Source organism: Balaenoptera physalus (assembly GCF_965194825.1).
Source record: "Balaenoptera physalus genome assembly, chromosome: 1".
Classification (NCBI taxonomy): Eukaryota; Metazoa; Chordata; class Mammalia; order Artiodactyla; family Balaenopteridae; genus Balaenoptera; species Balaenoptera physalus.
Genome location: NC_138882.1, coordinates 113,257,538 through 113,277,247, shown reverse-complemented (window position 1 = coordinate 113,277,247; position 19,710 = coordinate 113,257,538). Strand labels below are relative to the sequence as shown.

General features: G+C 35.8%; 1 protein-coding gene across 3 annotated transcripts in view; it reads left to right on the top strand.

The window, feature by feature from the left end:
- ABCD3 (ATP binding cassette subfamily D member 3) overlaps positions 1-19,710 on the top strand; it is a 95,736-nt gene that overhangs the window by 7,104 nt on the left and 68,922 nt on the right. For 2 of the 3 annotated variants that reach the window (XM_082477378.1, XM_082477380.1), the window contains exon 2: positions 17,589-17,625. In XM_082477378.1, coding sequence (XP_082333504.1) covers positions 17,589-17,625 — 37 coding nt within the window. Of the gene's footprint in view, positions 1-2,545; positions 2,637-17,588; positions 17,626-19,710 lie in introns of all 3 variants that reach the window. The other variant, XM_082477379.1, reaches the window with a different exon arrangement.

The window sequence follows — 19,710 nt, the reverse complement described above, 5'->3', positions numbered from 1 at the left end:
GGTTACATTCATTTTTGTGACAGTCAGTATTCATCACTCATAGTTTAGCTTGCACAGTTGTTTTCCCTTTCTTTCCCCTTCTTAGCTTGCTGTTTGATTTTTTTTTTAAACCTGGGTGTGGGTATTTACAACTTATCTTTGTTTGGGCACATCACTTTCTCCTAAATTTTTTTTCATCATGCACATTTTTAAAAAAAATTTTTATTGGAGTATAGTTGCTTTACAATGTTGTGTTAGTTTCTACTGTATAGCAAAGCGAATCAGCTATACATGTACATATATCCCCTCTTTTTTGGATTTCCTTCCCATTTAGGTCACCTCAGACATTGAATAGAGTTCCCTGTGCTATACAATAGATCCTGCACATTTAATTGGTATTCTTTCTGTATATTTTGTCAATAAGTTACCGGACAGGAGTAAGTATAGAACAATGTATTTATATCACTATAACCTTTCTTTTAAATGATACCTTTTGGAGGTTGTATTGGTTCTCATCTTTAACTTACCTGGTACCTTTTCACACCTTTGCTTCTGGTGATATTTGGCACTCTGACGGTAGGGCTAGGCATTTGATCCGTACTGGGCCAGTCAGAATCCTTCCTCCTCTGTGATGTTTCTGCTGTGGAGTCAGTGGGGAATGGTCTTCCTTTTTCGGTCATGGATGATGAATATCACCACCTTCTAATCTGTTGCAATAAAATATAAACTGGAATTATTATTATTATTATTTTATTGGCCTCACCATGCAGCTTGCAGGATCTTAGTTCCCTGACCAGGGATTGAGCCCATGCCCACTATAGTGGAAGCATGGAGTCCTAACCATTGGACTCCCAGGGAATTCCCTAAACTGGAGTTATGAAGAAGAAAGATAGGCGCTCTTTATAATTTTCTTTAGAGTTATATATGGCAAATTAAATTTTATGCAAAATGGGTACTGTATTTCCCTATTGTTATTTTTTTTGGAGTGTTTTTTTTACAGAATGTTAGAGTTGTTTATAAATGACATTTGTAGTCATTTCTACAAAAAATTAGACATAAGGCCCTTGCTTAAGAATATGGCTTTTATCATAACATTCTTTTCATGAGGAAATAACTTTTGTTTTAGGCATCTCTTTTAAGAATATAGCCTTCCATAGGCATTAGGATAAAATGGTCTGGATAACTGATGGTTGTGCTCTCCATTGGGAACTATTATGCATATTAAGATAGTTTGAAGCCTTGTTAGATAAAACTAGTGAGTGTGGTAAAGGTGTTTTTTTAAAAAAAACATGCATTTGTTGTTTGGCTAATTAGCAGTCCTGAATGATTGCAATTAAATTAATAAAGTACAAAATTGAAAATAAAGCTCATCAAAGCATTCAGCTAATTTGATATCTGTGAATAGACGTAACAATCTCACATACCACTATAATGGTACCATAATAATAGACATAAACATGGGTTGTATGATTTACTCTCTGCTTAAGAAGTTATCTATTGGCATTAATTTAGTGCCAATAGTTATCTGTTGGCATTAAAAATAAATGTACTATGTGGAATGAGGCAGCTTCTCTAGGTAAATCATAATTTGGTTATTTAATCAGCATACTGTGTCTATAGGTCACTGAATGTCGCTATTTAAAACATTTACACTTTCATAAACCTATGAAGTAAGCAACAAGACACAGAGTGTCTCCTCAGAAGGAAGAAGTATGGTCCTATAAATTTAGCCTACTTTAGTGAGTAGGACTTTTTTACATTTCAGCTTCTCTGAAATTAGGATGCAATTTACAGCCGACGCATCTTAGCTTTGATTAATATGGTATTGGCATATTGTTACATTTCCTTTTTACTATGCATGTTTTTAATTTGCTTATAAAAATGCTTCATGGTAATTTACATCAAACTCAATCTTCTGACTCCATATTCAGTGTTACTGTCATTCTTTCTTCATTATATCTTAGAGGTTAACTTAAGTTAACTTAAGTTGAGGTAGAATCAGATCTTTTCCTCATTCCAGAACAAGGACTGGAGGAAGTAGGGTGACGTGGGAATCAATGAACCACTCAAAGAAAGGGACCCAAAGGTCATGCACTAACTCACAAAACATCTCGTGCCTGCTACATGTCAGATGCTGGGTTTATAGAGATGAAGAAAAGGTCCTATTCTCGAGAGTTGGGTGGTATGATACAAGTCTGTACCTTCATTCAACATTTAGTGCTAGGTGCTGAGGACACACAGTAGTGAATGAGATTAGGTCTGTTTCCTAGATGGATCCTGTAGTGAGAGAAGACAGAACCCATTTCATTTTAGTTTTGTATTGGGCACTTGGGAAGATTAAAAATTAAATTAGGCAAGATTTTTGCTGTTAAGAAACTCACAGACTATTAAAAGAGAGAATCCTGTGTCTGGACATTTCACACCAAATTTCTAGTTAAAAAAAGAAACTACTGGTATATTTTATTTAAAATATTATTCTCCGTTTACCTGTGATACAATTTTGTTGCATCAGGAAATTAGATTTAACGTGTTTTCAACTGTGGTATTCATTTGCTTTCCCCTGCAGTAATGCCCAAGATGTGTTGTTCAGTAAAGCAGTGGAGGCACGGGGGGAGGCAAGTGTAGGACAGAATCAATGAAATGATCCCATTTTTAACGTAAGTATCAGATAATTTCCAGTTTAACTATTGATGAGTGAGTACATTTCTCTCTGTATTTTATCACTGGCTCAACAAAATAGCTACTTCCCCTTACTTCATTGAAGAAAATTTCAATGTGGAAGGAAATACAATGTTTATCCAGTACATTCTATTGAATGCTTCTTGTATGTCACTAGGCTAGGCATTGAGATACCAAATTGATGAACATTATTTCTAACCCCTGTCTTGTGGAAATACAAATACATAGAAAAGTCGTACAAGTCAGTATGACTAGACCTGTGGTCTAATAATAATTCTGTGGGAGGGAGCACTGAATTGGGAATGTTTGATTGTTTTGGTTGTTACCTGGGGAGGTTTCACTTTTGTGCCTGATCTTAAGAGATAAGGCGTAAAAGGCATTCTAGGTAGAGAAAATAGCATGAGCAAAGGCATGGCGATAGTGGAGTTATGATTTGAGAAGAAGGGACTGCAAAGACATGAAGCTGATAACCTTACTATTAACTATTTATTGAGCACTTGCCATATTATAGGTTCTAAATATTTTGCATTTATTCCTCACAACAGTCTTTTGAGATAGTTGTTTTATTATCTTTATTTTATCGGTGAGTAATCAGAAAGGTAAAAATGGTACCTGATTATAAGAGTTCTTACGTTTGAATTAGCCGCGTGGAGGGTAAAAGACAGAATAAAATATTTTTATCAGATCCTTCAGATATACTTAGATTTGTAACCAAGCAAGGCCTCATGCGCCCATGGACAGAAAGCCAAACTCTTGACAGCAGGTGTTTTCAGCAAAGTAAGGGTTTATTGCATGGCGCCAAGTAAGAGAGTGAGAGACAAGCCTCAGATCCACTCCATCTTAGTCTTTGAGTTAGGGATTTTTTTTTTAAAGGGGAAGAACGAAAGCTGGGACTAATCATCATCTTGTGACATTTCTTAATCACAGTTTTGGGAGTCGGGATGTTCTGGTTTATGAGGTTCAGACCAGGTGGTCCGTGGCTTGGGGGTCCATTAGCTCATCTTGCCCTGGAGAAACAACCTGGGTTTGTATGTTAATGATGATATATATAATAGCAATTTTAGTACATTAACGATGTTATCGACAATAGCAGTTTTCATCATCTGACTCTGGTTGATTAGTGTTCAGTTAGCACAGGATTGAGGTCAGAGGGGACAGAAAAGGGAATAAAGAATTGGATAGAGAGAGTAATCATAAACTCAGTAAGGGAACTCGGTTTCAGATTCAAAAGAACAGTCAAGAATCATTCAGGGGCTAAGAAAAAGTCTTATGTTAAATTCAAAGTTATGTAAATTGTTAGATTAACAATTTTATTGTGGTATATTAATTTTAAAATATAGTCATGGTGGAATACTCTTAAGATTTTTAAAACACTTTTATTGTATATTATGCAGCAAGTATAGAAAAGTGCATAAAACACGTATATAAATTAATGACTTTTTTTGTAACTGCCACCCAGGTCAAGAAATATCTTTGCCATCCACCCAGAAGCCACATGCCCCTTCCCAGTCACAGCCCCTTCTCTGTACTATCCTGACTTCTATAGTAATTACATTTTTGCATTTCTTTATAATTTTATCACCCAAAGGTGCGCTCCTGAGCACTATAATTCAGATGTGTTTGTGGGATTTTTTGTTCAAGTCTCTCTTAATCTATGAGTCTGCATGCCATTTCTCTTTCCCGTTTGTTATAGTTTATTTGTTGAAGCAACCAGGTGTCTTCACCTATACATATTCTGTAATTTGGATTATGCCAGTTGTATAATTTTTCTTCATTCTCTGTATTTCCTGTAAATTGCTAGTTGGATCTAAAAGCTTGATCAAATTTAGATTTTGTTTTTATTTTTTGGACAAGAATGCTTCCTAGGTGTTGATGTGGTGTACTCTCTGTCACGAGGTATATAATGTCTGGTGGTTTCTTTCTGGGATTTGAGCAGCCACTGATATTTGATACCTAGAACAATGAGTTTATTAGGGCTTACAAAATGGTGATATTTGAATTTGGTTACTACTTCGTTTATAAGGTGGAATGCTACTGTAAAAAGGAAGTTTTCTTCATCTATTTGGTTCCCCAGTGGTACAGTTCAGTTAGGAAAGGCAGGATGGATATTTGCTTCTTTATTATATATCAGTTTCTTGTTATTCCCTGGAGGTGACCAATGAATTCTTCTTAAGTGTCATTATGAACCTAATGGTTCACTACTTGTAAATAAGTAGTTAATGCTCTCTTATAGATGCTTTGGAGGAACCTTTATGAATGCAGTGAATCTTATAAAAATATGAAATGTGCCTCAGTTATCAACTCTTACATTGGTTTTATTTCTATTTAAATTTTAGAATCAGCATGTTGGGATTTTGATGAGGATTTCATCTAATTTATAGATTAATTTCTTAAACTGGTTATAGTGCCCTTTTTTTTTTTTTATCAATCTTGCCATGAGTTTGTAACATGTGTCAGTTTTTTTAAAAATCTGACTTTCAGTTTTGCTTTACCTCTGTTGAGTGTCTTTTATTTCATTTTTATTTGCTTTTATCTGTATTCTTTTATTCTTTATACTTCAGTTAATTTTGTTCTTTTTCTAATGTTCACATAGATGATGAATTTTCAGTCTTTTCTAATGTATTCGTTTAAGGTTATAAAGTTCTCTAACCACTGTTTAGTTGCATCCCACAGTTTTTTTGAGATGTAAACTCTTATGTTGTAAACATATCATATGATATGTATATCATTCGTTTCAAATATTTTAAAAATTTCTTTGACCCATGACTTTTCACAAATGAAAGGGAATCTCTTTATTTATGTCAGTTACCTATTGTTGTATAACAAACCACCCCAACAGTTATTTTTCCCCCTTATTTCTCTGGATGGCTGGGTAGTTCCTTTGCTTGTTTTGTTTGGGTTCCCTTATGAGGAACCCAGTAGAGGATTGGCTGCACTGGAAGGTTCATATCTGGTAGTTGGTGCTGGCTGGTGGCTGGGATGCCTTGATTTTCATCTAAGTGACTATCATTCAGTAGGGTATACCACTTCCTCACATAGTCTCAGGTCAACATTCCAAGAAGCCAGGGTGAAAGCAGAAAGGCTTCCACCCATTCTGTTGGCTAGAGCAAGTCACAAGCCTGGCCCAGATTCAAGGGTGGGAAAAAAGATTCCTCCTTTTTAGGAATTTGTCTCAGTGTTTAATATACCACAATTTCAAAACATTTGGGAATTTTTCTTGTATTTTTCTTTTTGCTGTTAATTACCAGCATAATTGCTTTGTGGTTAGAGTATTGATTTCTTTTTTTCCTCATTTTGTTTTTACCTCTTTTAGTTGTTTGAAAGTTATTCTCTATATAAAATTTTTATTTTTTAGTTTTACTGGTTACCCTAGAAATTTTGCCATCTGTTTACCTTTTCAAGTCTAAACATTAATCAATAAGAAATACTTCGTCATTCTCCCAGGCAGTAAAAGGACTTCAGAGCAGTGACCCCATTAACTTTTCCTCCTTATTTAGATGCATTTGTTGTGGTTTTTTTTTTAGTACTGTAAGACATTATTATTATTGTTTTATATAATATTTACTTAGAGTTAGTTATATATTTACTACATTCTTTGTTTTCCATTCCTTCTTGCAATCTATACCTTTCAACTGAGATCAACCCTCCTGTCCCCCATAATATGTCCTTTATAAATTTCTTTAGTACAAGTCTGCTGATGATGAACCCTCTCCATGTTGCCAGGGAATGTGTTTATTTGCCTTCATTCATGTAAGTGTCTTTTTTCCTGAATGTTTAATTCTAGATTGGCAGTAATTTTCTTTTTGTACATTGAAGATTTGATTCCACCATATTCTGGTTCCATTATTAATGTTGAGAAGTCAACTGTTAGTTTGTAACTGTTGCTGCTTTGAAGGTAATCATTCTTTTTCGCTCCCATAGAGGCTTTTAAGGATTTATGTTTGTCTTTGGTTTTCTGAAGCTCACTATGATTTGGTTAGGTGTGGATTTATTTTTTATCTGTCTTGCTTAGAATTCACTGGGCCTTTTAGTTTTTATGGATTGGTGTCTTTCTTCCATTTTAGAATATTCTTGGCCATTACCTATGCCTTGTTTTCTTTCTTTATTCTTCCTGGACACCAACTAAGATAGTCTTATTGTAACCAGTGTCTCTTATTTCTTTGTTTGCTGTCTTTTTGTTTTCTCCTTGCTATACTCTGTATAGTCAATTCTGACTTAGCTGCTAGATTATTAATTTTCTCTTCAGCTGTGTGAAATCTATTAAACCGATTGATTAAATATTTAATTTTAATTGCATTTTTAAGAATTCCATTTGGTTTTCTTAAGTCTGCGTAGCTTTTTATTATGTCCTTATCTTGGTAGATATCTTTGTTTTATTTTATCTATTTATTTCTTTAAATATAGTCTGCATTGTTTTATAGGGTATGTTTGGAAATTTGCCAACATCTGAAATCTTTTTGGGTCTGCTCCTGTTTTCTTTAATTTCTACTGGCTCTTGGTTATGGGGTGTAGTTTCCTGTGTGCTTGGTTATTTTTGATTATGGTCCGGACATTTTATTTAAAATTACTTGTAGGAATAATTTTGAGGCTTATAGTAAACATACTTTCATTTTAAGAGGAAAGTTTACTTGTTAAAGTACCTGGGAGCAGTATCAGTCAGGGAACAACTTAAACCAAGTTTCTTAAGAGCACATACTAAAATTTTTAGTACAGTAGCTTAATAAACAGGTGCAAGACTCACATTTCAGATTTCATATTTTTGTTTCCCAAAGGAGTTATATCATTGTATATTCACAGTATTGTCATGTTAATTCCTTTCAAATCAACATCTCCACTCTTGAACTTCAAATCTAAACTTAAAAAAAAAAAAATCTTCTGGACAATTCCATATAGTTATCTTATTGGAACCTGAAATTTAACACATTTATAATGAATCCAATTATTATTTCCCTGAATGCTTCTACTGTTATAATTTATTATGGTAAATGGAATGACTGTCCTTGGGTCGCTTAGGGTGCAAACTGTTTGTGAGACCTGAGGAAAAATGATCTTTGCCTTTCAGGGCATAAGTTTGGAGCAGAAGGTTTCTAATACCTCCTGTATCTTTACATAGTTCTTTAAGTCTTTGCTCTTCTTCTCCTCTCATTTCCATATTCAGTTAGGTCTTAGCTCTTATCTATTCCCTCACCCTGTTATTTCTAGCAATTTTCTTTCATCTTTCCATTTCCATAGCCACCACCTTTGTTCAGGTCTTCATCATTTCTGGGCCCTGATTGACCTTGGTTGTGTGCGTGCACATGTGTGCCCACACACACAAACAAACACACACACAGCTATATTTGATATGGCTGTGGAAGTGAATTGGGGGACAATAGAAATGATAAGGAACCTACTTAGAAAGCAGGTGAGAAAATTGTTAGTTTACATGAGAAATTTTGATAGCCTGAACTGAAGTCGTTGCAATAGAGGAAAAGGAGAGCATGGAGAGAGATTGGATAGGAAGAGTATGAGAAAGGGAGAATATCTAAGAATAATTCCCAAGTTCGTGGCTTGAGTGATTGGATAGAAGAAGGTACATTCACTGAGTTAGGGCCCAACTCAGAATGAGAAGGTGGAAGGGTAGATTTGGGGTGGAAAGGTAAGTTCAGACATAGAATGCATGTTGAGTTTAAAATGATTTCAGTAGATCCAGGTACAGATACCTTATTTAAAAAAATAGATATTCAAGTCAGGAGCTTAGGAAAGATGAGGGAGCTAGAGATTTGGGGAGTCATTAGAGAATGGGTGATAGCTGATATCATGCTTTTGACCGAGGTGTTCTAGAGTAGTATCTCTAGGGCCTAGAGATAATGGATCTAATGATTCATTCTTCAGGGTCCTAAAGTTGTATGAGAATTTTCTAACTTTGTGTTTTCATCTTGGTGATAAATTATAAATAAATTAGTATAAGCACATTCTGGATCATCTCAATGACTACCATAGTATTGCAGATTTCTGTGCCCGTCTTTGTGTTTGAATTGTTGCTTAAGTGATCATCAAAAGAGACCACATGTATGGTAGACAAATCTGCTGCATTAGAACCTACATCAGGCTGAAGTGTAGTAATGTAAAACTAAGAAAATCATCTTCAACCTTTGTATTCATACTGAATTATTTTGCTATTAAAATTTTCTTTTGCAGTGATAATTACGGGTGAAAGGTGTTTTCATAGAATTTCTAAGTAACTGAAATCTTAAAATGAAGCTTTGGTTTGAAATCATGAAAAAGACGTAGAGCAATTGAGTAGTGTATTACTTTGTCACAAACTGATAAAAGAACATAGGGCTGGGCTTCCCTGGTGGCGCAGTGGTTGAGAGTCTGCCTGCCAATGCAGGGGACACGGGTTCGCGCCCTGGTCTGGGAGGATCCCACATGCCGCGGAGCGACTAGGCCCGTGAGCCACAACTACTGAGCCTGCGCGTTTGGAGCCTGTGCTCCGCAACAAGAGAGGCCACGATAGTGAGAGGCCCGCGCACCGCGATGAAGAGTGGCCCCCACTTGCCACAACTAGAGAAAGCCCTAGCACAGAAACGAAGACCCAACGTAGCAATCAATCAATCAATCAATAAATCTTTAAAAAAAAAAAAAAAAAAAAGGGATTAGGACATGGCCCCTGAGACACTCATAATTTAAGTTTGTGAAAAGAAAGTGTGCTGTATATTTAAAAAAAAAAAAAAAAAAAAGAACATAGGACTGACATGTAGATTATGTGTTTACACCAAGTGAAGGCCTCATAAGATGTCATGGTATACTCTGAATAAGGTATTTCATGGTAGCTTGAAGAGAGAAAAGTGATGGGAGAGCTGACTGATCATGTGGCCCATTGTGGGTGTGTGTATGTATGTGTATTGTGGGTGGATATGTGTGTATCTATGTATGTATGCATATGTATGTTTTATATATATATGCAGATTATATTTTTGTGAGCAGTTATATTGCATGGATCTCCATTTGTCTCTATAAATACCAATTTGTAACACTTATTATTACTAGTATTATTAGCAGTAAGTTCTATGACATTTTCACTGAGTATTTTAATTTTTAGTATTTTGTTTTGGGGTATACTAATAAATTGATTATCCCATCAACATTAATGAAGCAGTGATTTAAAGCCAGTTCATTGTTTACAAAAGAAAAATAATGAAGATTATTTAAAAATCTTGGCTATTAACTGGAACATATAACACATAAATAATTCCTTCTACTCTTTTACCCCAGCACTGGTGATTAGTTGTAGCAGTGTTATCTCACCTATCACTTTAAATGAATGTTGATTCCATTTTTATTGGCTTTAAAATTTTTCCTAGTTTTTAAGTGATAAATTTTATTTTGTGGTTGTAAAAGAGCTGTAAACAAAAGGAATGTATACAGTTGACCCTTGAACAACATGTTTTTGAACTGCGAGGGTCCACTTATGTGTGGATTTTTTTCACTAAATATGTACTTCCATACTACATGATCCATGGTTGGTTGAATCCAAGGATCTGGAACCTCGGATACAGAGGGCCTACTGTATAGTTATAGGTGAATTTTCAACTGCAGTGAGGGTCAGTGCTCCTAACTCTCATGTTAAGGGTCAATAACTTAATTTTATGCTTATACATTTTTAAAATTTATTTATTTTTGGCTGTATTGTTCTTCGTCGCTGCGTGCCGGCCTCCCCTAGTTGAGGCAAGTGGGGGCTACTCTCCGTTGTGGTGCGTGGGCTTCCCATTGTGGTGGCCTCTCCCGTTGTGGAGCACGGGCTCTAGGTGCATGGGCTTCAGTAGTTGTGGCGCCCGGGCTTCAGCAATTGTGGCTCGTGGGCTCTAGAGCGCAGGCTCAGTAGTTGTGGCTCACAGGCTTAGCTGCTCTGCGGCATGTGGGATCCTCCCGGACCAGGGCTTGAACCCGTGACCTCTGCATTGGCAGGCGGATTCCTAACCACTGCACCACCAAGGAAGCCAGCTTATACATATTTAAGGAAGCACCAAATTAAGTCGACGCTGGGGTCTGTAAGAATTTTTTTTTCCTTCAGGAGAGGTTCATCTATTATCTGAAGTCCAGGAAACACTGGCCTAGAAATATGAACTAAGTGAGAAATTTTAAGGTCAGAATTATTGTTCTGGATAACTAAACTGTGATCAAAGTTTTCAGAATTGTTTTCTTTTTTTTTTTACTTAGTCTGAAAGTTATCTGAAAACTTCTCAATTTTTGTCAATTTCTTTTTCCTAGTCTCATAGTTTGTTGGGGGAAGTTTCTGCTTATTAGTTTTACATATTTTGTTGGCATTATTAAGGAATAGTTAACTCCATCTCCTTCTCCCTCACCCCTCCAACAATAAAGAACACACAAAATGTACTTTTCTATTGTGTTCTTAGGAAAAAGTCTCCCCTAGGTTTTGGTCATCTTTTTCTTTTATAGATTTATTGAGGCTTTATTGATGTACAATAAACTGCTTATGTTTAAAATACACAACTTAATGAGTTTTGACATATAAGCACCTGTGAAACCATCACTCCAATCAAGATAGCAAACATTTCCATCACTCCAGAGATCCCTCATGCCCCTTTGTAGTCAGTCTTCTCCCTTGCACCAGCCTGAAGCGACCACTGGCCTGCTTTCTATAACTGTAGATTAGATTTGACTGCTCTAGAATTTCATGTAAGTGGGATCTACACTGTGTACATTTTTGTCTAGCTGCTTTTAGCCGGCATAATGATTTTGAGATTCATCCATGTTGCGTGCATCAGTAGGTTTTTTTTTTAATTGTTGAGTACATTTTATGGAAATACTACAGTTTTTTTAAATCCATTCACTTGTTGATGAACATTTGGATGTTTCCAGGTTTTGGCTATTAAAAATAAAGCAGCTATGAATTTTGTGTAAGGTTTATGTATGGAAATACGCTTTTATTTTCCTTGAGCAAATACTTAGTAGTGGAATGACTGGCTTGTATGGTAGGTGTATGTTTAACTTTTTAAGAAACTGTTTTCCAAAGTGTACCATTTTATATTCCCATCAGCAGTATAAGAAAATTCCAGTTGCTCCACATCCTTGATAACACTTGCTATGATCAGTCTTTTTAATCTTAGCCATTCTAGTGGATGTGTGTAGTGGTTTCTCATTGTGGTTTTAATTTGAATTTCCCTAAGAACTAATGATTTGGAGCTTGTTTCCTGTGTTTATTTTCCATCCATACATTTTCTTTGGCAAAGTGTCTGTTTAAATCTTTAAATGAATTTCCGCTTTATTTGATTGTAAGAGTCTGTTATGTATTCTGAATACAAGTTTTTTCTTGGGTATGTATTTTGCATATATTTTCTCCCAGTTGGTGGCTTGTCTTAATTTTCTTAGTAGTATATTTTGAGAAACAAACATTTAGAATTTTGATGAATTCTAGTTTATTGATTTTTTTTTTCTGTGTGTAGTTTGTACTTTGTTCTATTTAACAAGTCTTTAACTCAAGATTACTGAGATCTTCTGTTTTCTTCTAGAAATTTTGTAGTTTTAGCTCTTACATTTAGATCTCTGATTCACTACAGGTTAATTTTTGTATATGATGTGCAATAACATCTGAGGTTCCTTTTGGTTTTTTTTTGCATATGTCTGTCCAGTTGATCCAGTACCATTTGTTAAAAGATTATCCTTTCCTCATTGAGTTGCCATGGCACTTTTGTCTTAAATCAGTTGACCATATATGTGTAGGTCTACTTTTTGGACTTTTCTGTTTCTTTGATCTCTGTTTATACTCCAGTATCAAACTCTTGATTAGTATAGCTTTATGATAAGCCTTGAAATCAGGTGCAATTCCTCCAACTTTGTTCTTCTTTGTAAAAATTTATTGATCTAGGTCCTTTGCATTTACATACGGATTTTAGATTCAACTTGTTACTCTCTACAGAAAAGTCTGGTACGATTTTGATTGGGATTTCATTGAATTTCTAAATCAATTTGGAAAGAATTGACACTTTAATAATATTGAGTCTTCTGATCCATGACCATGATATATATCTCTCTATCTAGTCTTCTTTGAACATTTCTTTGCAATGTGTTGTAGTGTTCAGCATGCAAATCTTGCACGTCTTTTTTTTTTTCTTTTTGATTTTAGCCCTAAGTATTTAATATTTTTGATGCTTTTGTAAATGGTATGTTTAAAATTTCAATTTCCAATTGTTCTTCACTCATATGTAGAAATACAATTGGTATTTATATATAGATGTATTCTGGAAACTAGTTGAACTCACTTAGCTTTTTTGTAGATTCCTTAGGCTTTTCTATATAGTGTTTATAGAGTCTGCAGTAAAGATAGTTTTACTTCTTCGTTTTCATTCTATGTGCCTTTTGTTTGTTCTGCTTACTTTATTGCACTGTGCCCTTCAGTAACAATATTGAATAAAAGTGGTGAGTGTTGGCATCTTTGCAATGTCCCAGATCTTACAGAGACTCGGTCTTTTGTTAATTGGTATGATGATAGTTGTAGGTGTTTGATGATATCCTTTATCAGATGGAGGAAGTTCCTTTTATTTCTAGTTTGATGAGAGTTCTTAGGATGAGTAGGTGTTGGGTTTTGTAGGCCTTTTCTGTATCTACTGATATGATCATATGTTTATTCTTTTTTAGACTGTTAATATGATGAATTACATTGTTTTCTCAAATGTTAACCTGACTTTACATTTCTTGGATAAAACCTTCCTATACTTTTTATAGCTGGTTACTGATCTTGTCTTTTCTTTTTTGTGATGTCTTTGCCAAAGAAAAACGAGAAATTTGCAAAAGCACTTCTCGTAGCATATCAAGTACAGAGGTTGTCTTGAGGGAAAGCACTGTGCAGTTGTTTGAGTTGTGAACTGAACTAGCCACTTTTTTTTTGTTTTTTTTTGGTAGAACATCATTTTTACTTGAAAGAAAGACTGAATAACTCTGGTTATTCAGCCTTGAATATTGCAGACATTTTCTTGTAATGCCTTCAAGGAGAAACAACTGGCAGTGTTTGTTGCTAATGTTACAGTTTAAGCTTTCAAGTGAAAATTAGAATTTGGAAATCTTGTCTGCTACCATGAGCTTGGTAGCTTCCAGTGCTTAAGACCTTTCTGATGAGATTGGTGGTAATATTAACAAATATAATTTTAAAAAATATTGTATAATAAAATGTATTACATTTGGAAGGCCTACTGTATAACTCAGTGAACCAGCATTTTCCAAATGACTAATGCATGATCTTAGAAAATTTTGAGTGGGTTAAAAGAACCATTGAGGGCTTCCCTGGTGGCGCAGTGGTTGAGAGTCTGCCTGCCAATGCAGGGGACACGGGTTCGCGCCCTGGTCTGGGAAGATCCCACATGCCGCAGAGCAACTAGGCCCGTGAGCCACAACTACTGAGCCTGCGCGTCTGGAGCCTGTGCTCCGCAACAAGAGAGGCCGTGACAGTGAGAGGCCCGCGCACCGCGATGAAGAGTGGCCCCTGCTTGCCACAACTAGAGAAAGCCCTCGCACAGAAACTAAGACCCAACACAGCCAAAAATAAATAAATAAATAAATAAATAATAATAATAACAAATGTTCAAGTACAATTGGTGTCTTTAAAAAAAAAAAAAAAAAGAGCCATTGAAAGTGTAATATAGAGGCTTCCCTGGTGGCACAGTGGTTGAGAATCTGCCTGCCAATTCAGGGGACACAGGTTCGATCCCTGGTCTGGGAAGATCCCACATGCTGCAGAGCAACTAAGCCCGCGAGCCACAACTACTGAGCCCGTATGCTGCAACTACTGAAACCCGTGTGCCTAGAGCCCGTGCTCCGCAACAAGAGAAGCCACCACAATGGGAAGCCTGCACACCGGAACGAAGAGTAGCCCCCACGCATTGCAATTAGAGAAAGCCCGTGCACAGCAACGAAGACCCAACACAGCCAAAAATAAATAAAATAAATTTATTTTTTTAAAAAGTGTAATATAATATAGACCAGTGAATTTTATTGTATCAGAGTACAAGTTCATTGATATAATTATCAGACTGCATTGCAGCATTATAATATCACAGAAGAATATCCACAGTTAATAGAATACTACTGTTTTACAACTACCTATCTATATTGCAGTAGATAGAACGAATACAGACTCAGATATGAGAATCCATTTGTCGTCTGTTGAGCCAGACATTAAGGAGATTTGCCAAAATGTATAAACAATGCCACTTTTCTTACTAAATTGTTTTGTTTGAGAAAATATAGCTATTTTTATAAAAATTTTATTTAATATGTAATGTGTTTATCTTTAAATGAGTAAATAAGTATTTTTAAAATTTATGAGGTTGAAATTTCATGTGATAAATATCCATATAACACAAATATATAAAAGATCTTGGGTATCCTGAGACCACGAGGTTTGAGAAATGCTGATCTAGAATAGTGCCTAGCATGTAGTAAGCAATTAGTAGACGTTTGAATGCTTCTTGACCATGTCACTTTTATAATTTACCTGTCTTTTCAGTACCACATGCATTTGATAATGTATCTTTTCTGTGTGCCTTTGTCTCATACTCTAGCAACCAAGTTGTTTTTGTATATCTTATTCTGGTACTGTGATCCTCTTTTCCTTGCCTTTGCCCACGCCTGGATGTTGGGCAAGGCAATGAAAAGGATTGATGCAGGAGTGCCATCGTATTTTGGAAAGTGTGCTGATTTATGGAGTAAGAAGAAGATAGATGAGCAGCTCCTGACTGAACATGACATTGATATTGGTATAATAGACTGGTTTAAGGTCGTCATTCACATAGTCACAAAATTAGATTTAAAAATAACTTCAGTTGGTTATACCCTGAAATGTAACAAGATAACTGATATTTAGTGATTGTTCTAGATGTTATAGATACCTCGCCATTTTGTGTGCATATTGATAATATATTTCAAACATGTTGAATACTTTTATTTTAATAGATTTAGCTCATAAATATAGTATACTGCTCTAATTTATCCTGAGTAATTTATATGTTTATATATAGCTGGTATCTTCAAAATTGAGGAAACATTAAAGAATTCTTTAAAAAGAGGAATTTAGAAAGCCTTATTTATAAAAGGGGCTCATAATTAACTGTGCATGCTTGAAAGGCATATATATATATAAAAGTCATTCTGTGAAACAGTTTTGCAGTCTCATGGAAATTTAATAACAGATGAACAATCCTGCAGTATAATTGAAACTAGAAACAGTAATAAACCTAAGCACTTTAAAATGATAGCATCTACCGAATTGTATCAATAGTTGTTTGCCTTTCTAGCGTTATTCAGTGACGTGGTATCCTATTACTGAAAATGTGCACTGATTGCTGTACAGATTTCTGTGGCTCAACTAGGTATTGAACATATAGGGTTGGGTAATATATGACCCCTGTAGTAGACAAGGAGATATGCTACCCAGATTCCCCTTCAAAGAAGGGCTCATTGTCCAGCTATGAGGAGTGCGGATTACCAGGTAGACCCTTCTGCACACATCTTAGGGTCTGCCTTACCTGCAGAGCTACCTCCCCCAAGGTCATGATCTCCCTGGAGCAGCATACATTTGCATGCTGAGTTAGAAAGAGATTTAAAGACCTGACCATTTCATCCCATCACAGAGTACTATGATGGACAATATTTGATTCAGGGCTTCCCACTTGGCTGGCTGAAATTTTGTTGGCCTGTATCACAGTTTGAGTTCTGCCCAAACTTTCTTTCTTTGCCTTCCTTTCACATATACTGATCTCTAATAAACATTTTGTACTTCAAGCACCACTTCATCTCTACTTTGGAGAAGCCAACCTGCAATAGCTCCTGATCTCATGGAACTAATATACTGGGAGGAAATATATGTTAAACAAGAAATTTAAAATGTGATTAATGTTATATAGAAGCATAGGGTGCTATGGTAGTGTGTATAAAAAGAAACCAAGCCTGGTTATTATATTGTTTTGGGGGGAAGCCTGGGTTAATAGTCAGACCTGCGTTCAAGTACTAGATTAACTACTTTGAGTAGCGTGAACCTTGGGCATGGTACTGACTTTTCCAAGCCAGTTTTTTCTTTCTTTTTTTAAAAAATTTATTTATTTATTTATTTTTGGCTGCGTTGGGTCTTTCTCTAGTTGCGGTGAGCAGGGGCTACTCTTGGTTGCGGTACGCGGGCTTCTCATTGTGGTGGCTTCTCTTGTTGCAGAGCACGGGCTCTAGGCACGTGGGCTTCAGTAATTGTGGTGAGTGGGCTCAGTAGTTGTGGCTCACGGGCTCTAGAGTGCAGGCTCAGTAGTTGTGGTGCACGGGCTTAGTTGCTCCGCGGCATGTGGGATCTTCCCAGACCAGGGCTCGAACCCGTGTCCCTTGCATTGGCAGGCGGATTCTTAACCACTGTGCCGCCAGTGAAGTCCCCCAAGCCAGTTTTTTCATTTGTAACGTGGAAATGACACATGGTCTCCCATCCTTTAGGCAGCTAACCTGGGATTGCTCACATGGTTGGGAAAAGATTCCCAGCAGCAAGAGAGTGAGCCCAATGCACAAACGTTTTTCAAGCCCTTCCTTGTTTCAGTTTACTAATGTCATGGCCAAGCCTTGATTCAAGGATGGAAAAACAGATTCTGCATCTCCATAGGAGGATTTGTAAAATAAGTGTATTTGTGTGTGTATGAAAAAATTACAATGTAATGCCTGATATATTATTGTAGTAGTTAACATTTATTGAGCACTTTTTGTGATTTATACTTAGTAAGAGGACTGTGGATTATACAGTTGGACTATTGTATTTAATATATTCTATCTCAGTATGAAATGTAAAAGAAGAAATTCATTTGGAGAATTTGGTATATTCTTTTGATATCTTAAAATAATATTTTATGATGGGAACAGTTTGCAAATAAAGCTGTCTTGCCCTTTTTTCTTTTTCTCTGCAGTAAGAAAAATGGAAAACCACCATTACGGAACAATGAGGTAAAATTTATGTTGTCTACTCTTTGGGATTTCATGCATTTATTTCATTTGTCTCATTATATATTTTTGAATTAGGATAAAATCATGGAATTTAAGAATTAGAAGGGAACTTAAATATCATCTCTAATCCACTACATATTGTAGGAATTCTTCCTCAATAGGAATCCTTGGTAGGTGACTTTTTGTATTTACTTGAATCTGTTCATTTGATGGAAAGTACTACCTAGGAGATAGCCATAACTGTATTAGTTCAAGTCCGTGATGCAATTAATCTTCCCTCTCTAAGCCTCTATTTTATCGTTTGTAGAAACACAGAACAAGTTTGCTCTATTTTCTCTTAATAGACTCTCATATTGTTTGAAGATGGTTGTATTTTCTGAATCTTTTTCCCCCGCTAAGCAATCCTCATTCCTTCAAGTGTTTCTCAGGTGACATGGTTTCTAATTGTTCTTCAATTATGTATACATTCCTCTGGATCTATACTAGTTAGTTCCTCTGGACATTATGTTTAGGATAGAATGTAGTCTGTGGTCTATAGAATATAGTCTAATGTAGACGTGGTCTGACTAGCGTGGAACGCATCAGCACTATTACATTTCTTGATACGAACGTCATGTTGCTAAAATTCAGCCTAAAGTTGCTTTTACTTCTTTAGCCATTACTTCTGTTTATATTAAGTGGAGTTTGTGATAAATTGTAAGCCTTCAGGTATCTTTCTGATGAACAGCTCTTTTGACAGATGTCTGTATTCATCAGTTGATTTCTTTATTTCTTTTTTTAATAACAATTTTATTGAGGTGTAATTCATATACCATAAAATCCACGTATTTAAGTGTGCAATCCAGTGGTTTTAGTATGTTCACAGAGTTGTACACCCATCACCGCTATCTAATTTTAGAAAATTTTCAGTTCCCCAGAAGGAAATTCCATACACATTAGCAGTCATTCCTCATTACCCTCTCCTCCTGGCCCTTGGTAACCACTGATCTACTTTCTGTCTCTATTGATTTGCCTATTTTGGACATTTCATATAAATAGAATCATGTAATATGTGGCCTTTTGTGACTGGCTTCTTTCACTTAACATGATGTTTTCAAAGTTCTTATGTATTGTTGAATGTATCAGTATTTCATTCTTTTTTATTGCTGAATAGTATTTCATTGTTTAGATATACCACATTTATTTATCCATCAATTGAGGGAAATTTAAGTGGTTTCCCCCTTTTGGTCATTATGAATAATGCTGCTATGAACATTCATGTACAAGTTTTTGTGTGGACATATGTTTTCATTTCTCTTGGGTATATACTTAGGAGTAGAATTGCTAGGTCATATGGTAACTCAGTTGTTTCCCTGTAAATGTCAGCCTATAGGGTCTATACTATTAGTCTATTCTATAATATGTCTATTCTATTACTGTAATTTTCTTTTTCTTTTTGGCCACACTGCACAGCTTGCGGGATCTCAGTTCCCTGACCAGGGATTGAACCCGGGTCATGGCAGTGAAAGCCTGGAATCCTAACCACTAGGCCACCAGGGAACTCCCTAGTGTAATTCTGAATGTAATTCTAACATCTACTGTGTTAAGTGGAGGGTATTATCTACAAACTTAATTTGTCTTCTCTATCTTCCTCACAATTGCTGATAATATTGACTAGGTTAGGACCAGAAAATTCCTCTGTGGCATCTCTTAATCTTTGCTTTTTTGGTTATGGTTTATTCAGCTGTGACTATATCCAACTGCAGAAAAATCTGGTCTTTATTTCTCCATTAAGGCCACAATAGTTTTATAAGAAACATCAAATTCCTTGATTAATTTGTTAATTCATTTATTAAGTCAGCCTGTCAACAAATATTGATTGAGCCCCTCATATATGCCTGGCATTGTTCTTGGTTCTGTGTGTATAGCAGTTAACAAAAGTTCCTACCCTCATGGAGCTTAATGTTGTGCATGTCAGCTAATATACTAGCACAGTATCTTTAACAAAGAAGAAAATTAGAAGGCTTTGACATGACTTCTTCCTAGTAAACTTCTGCTGGCTTCTAGTGATTAGCGTCTCTTAGGTCTTCCTAAACCCTCAATATT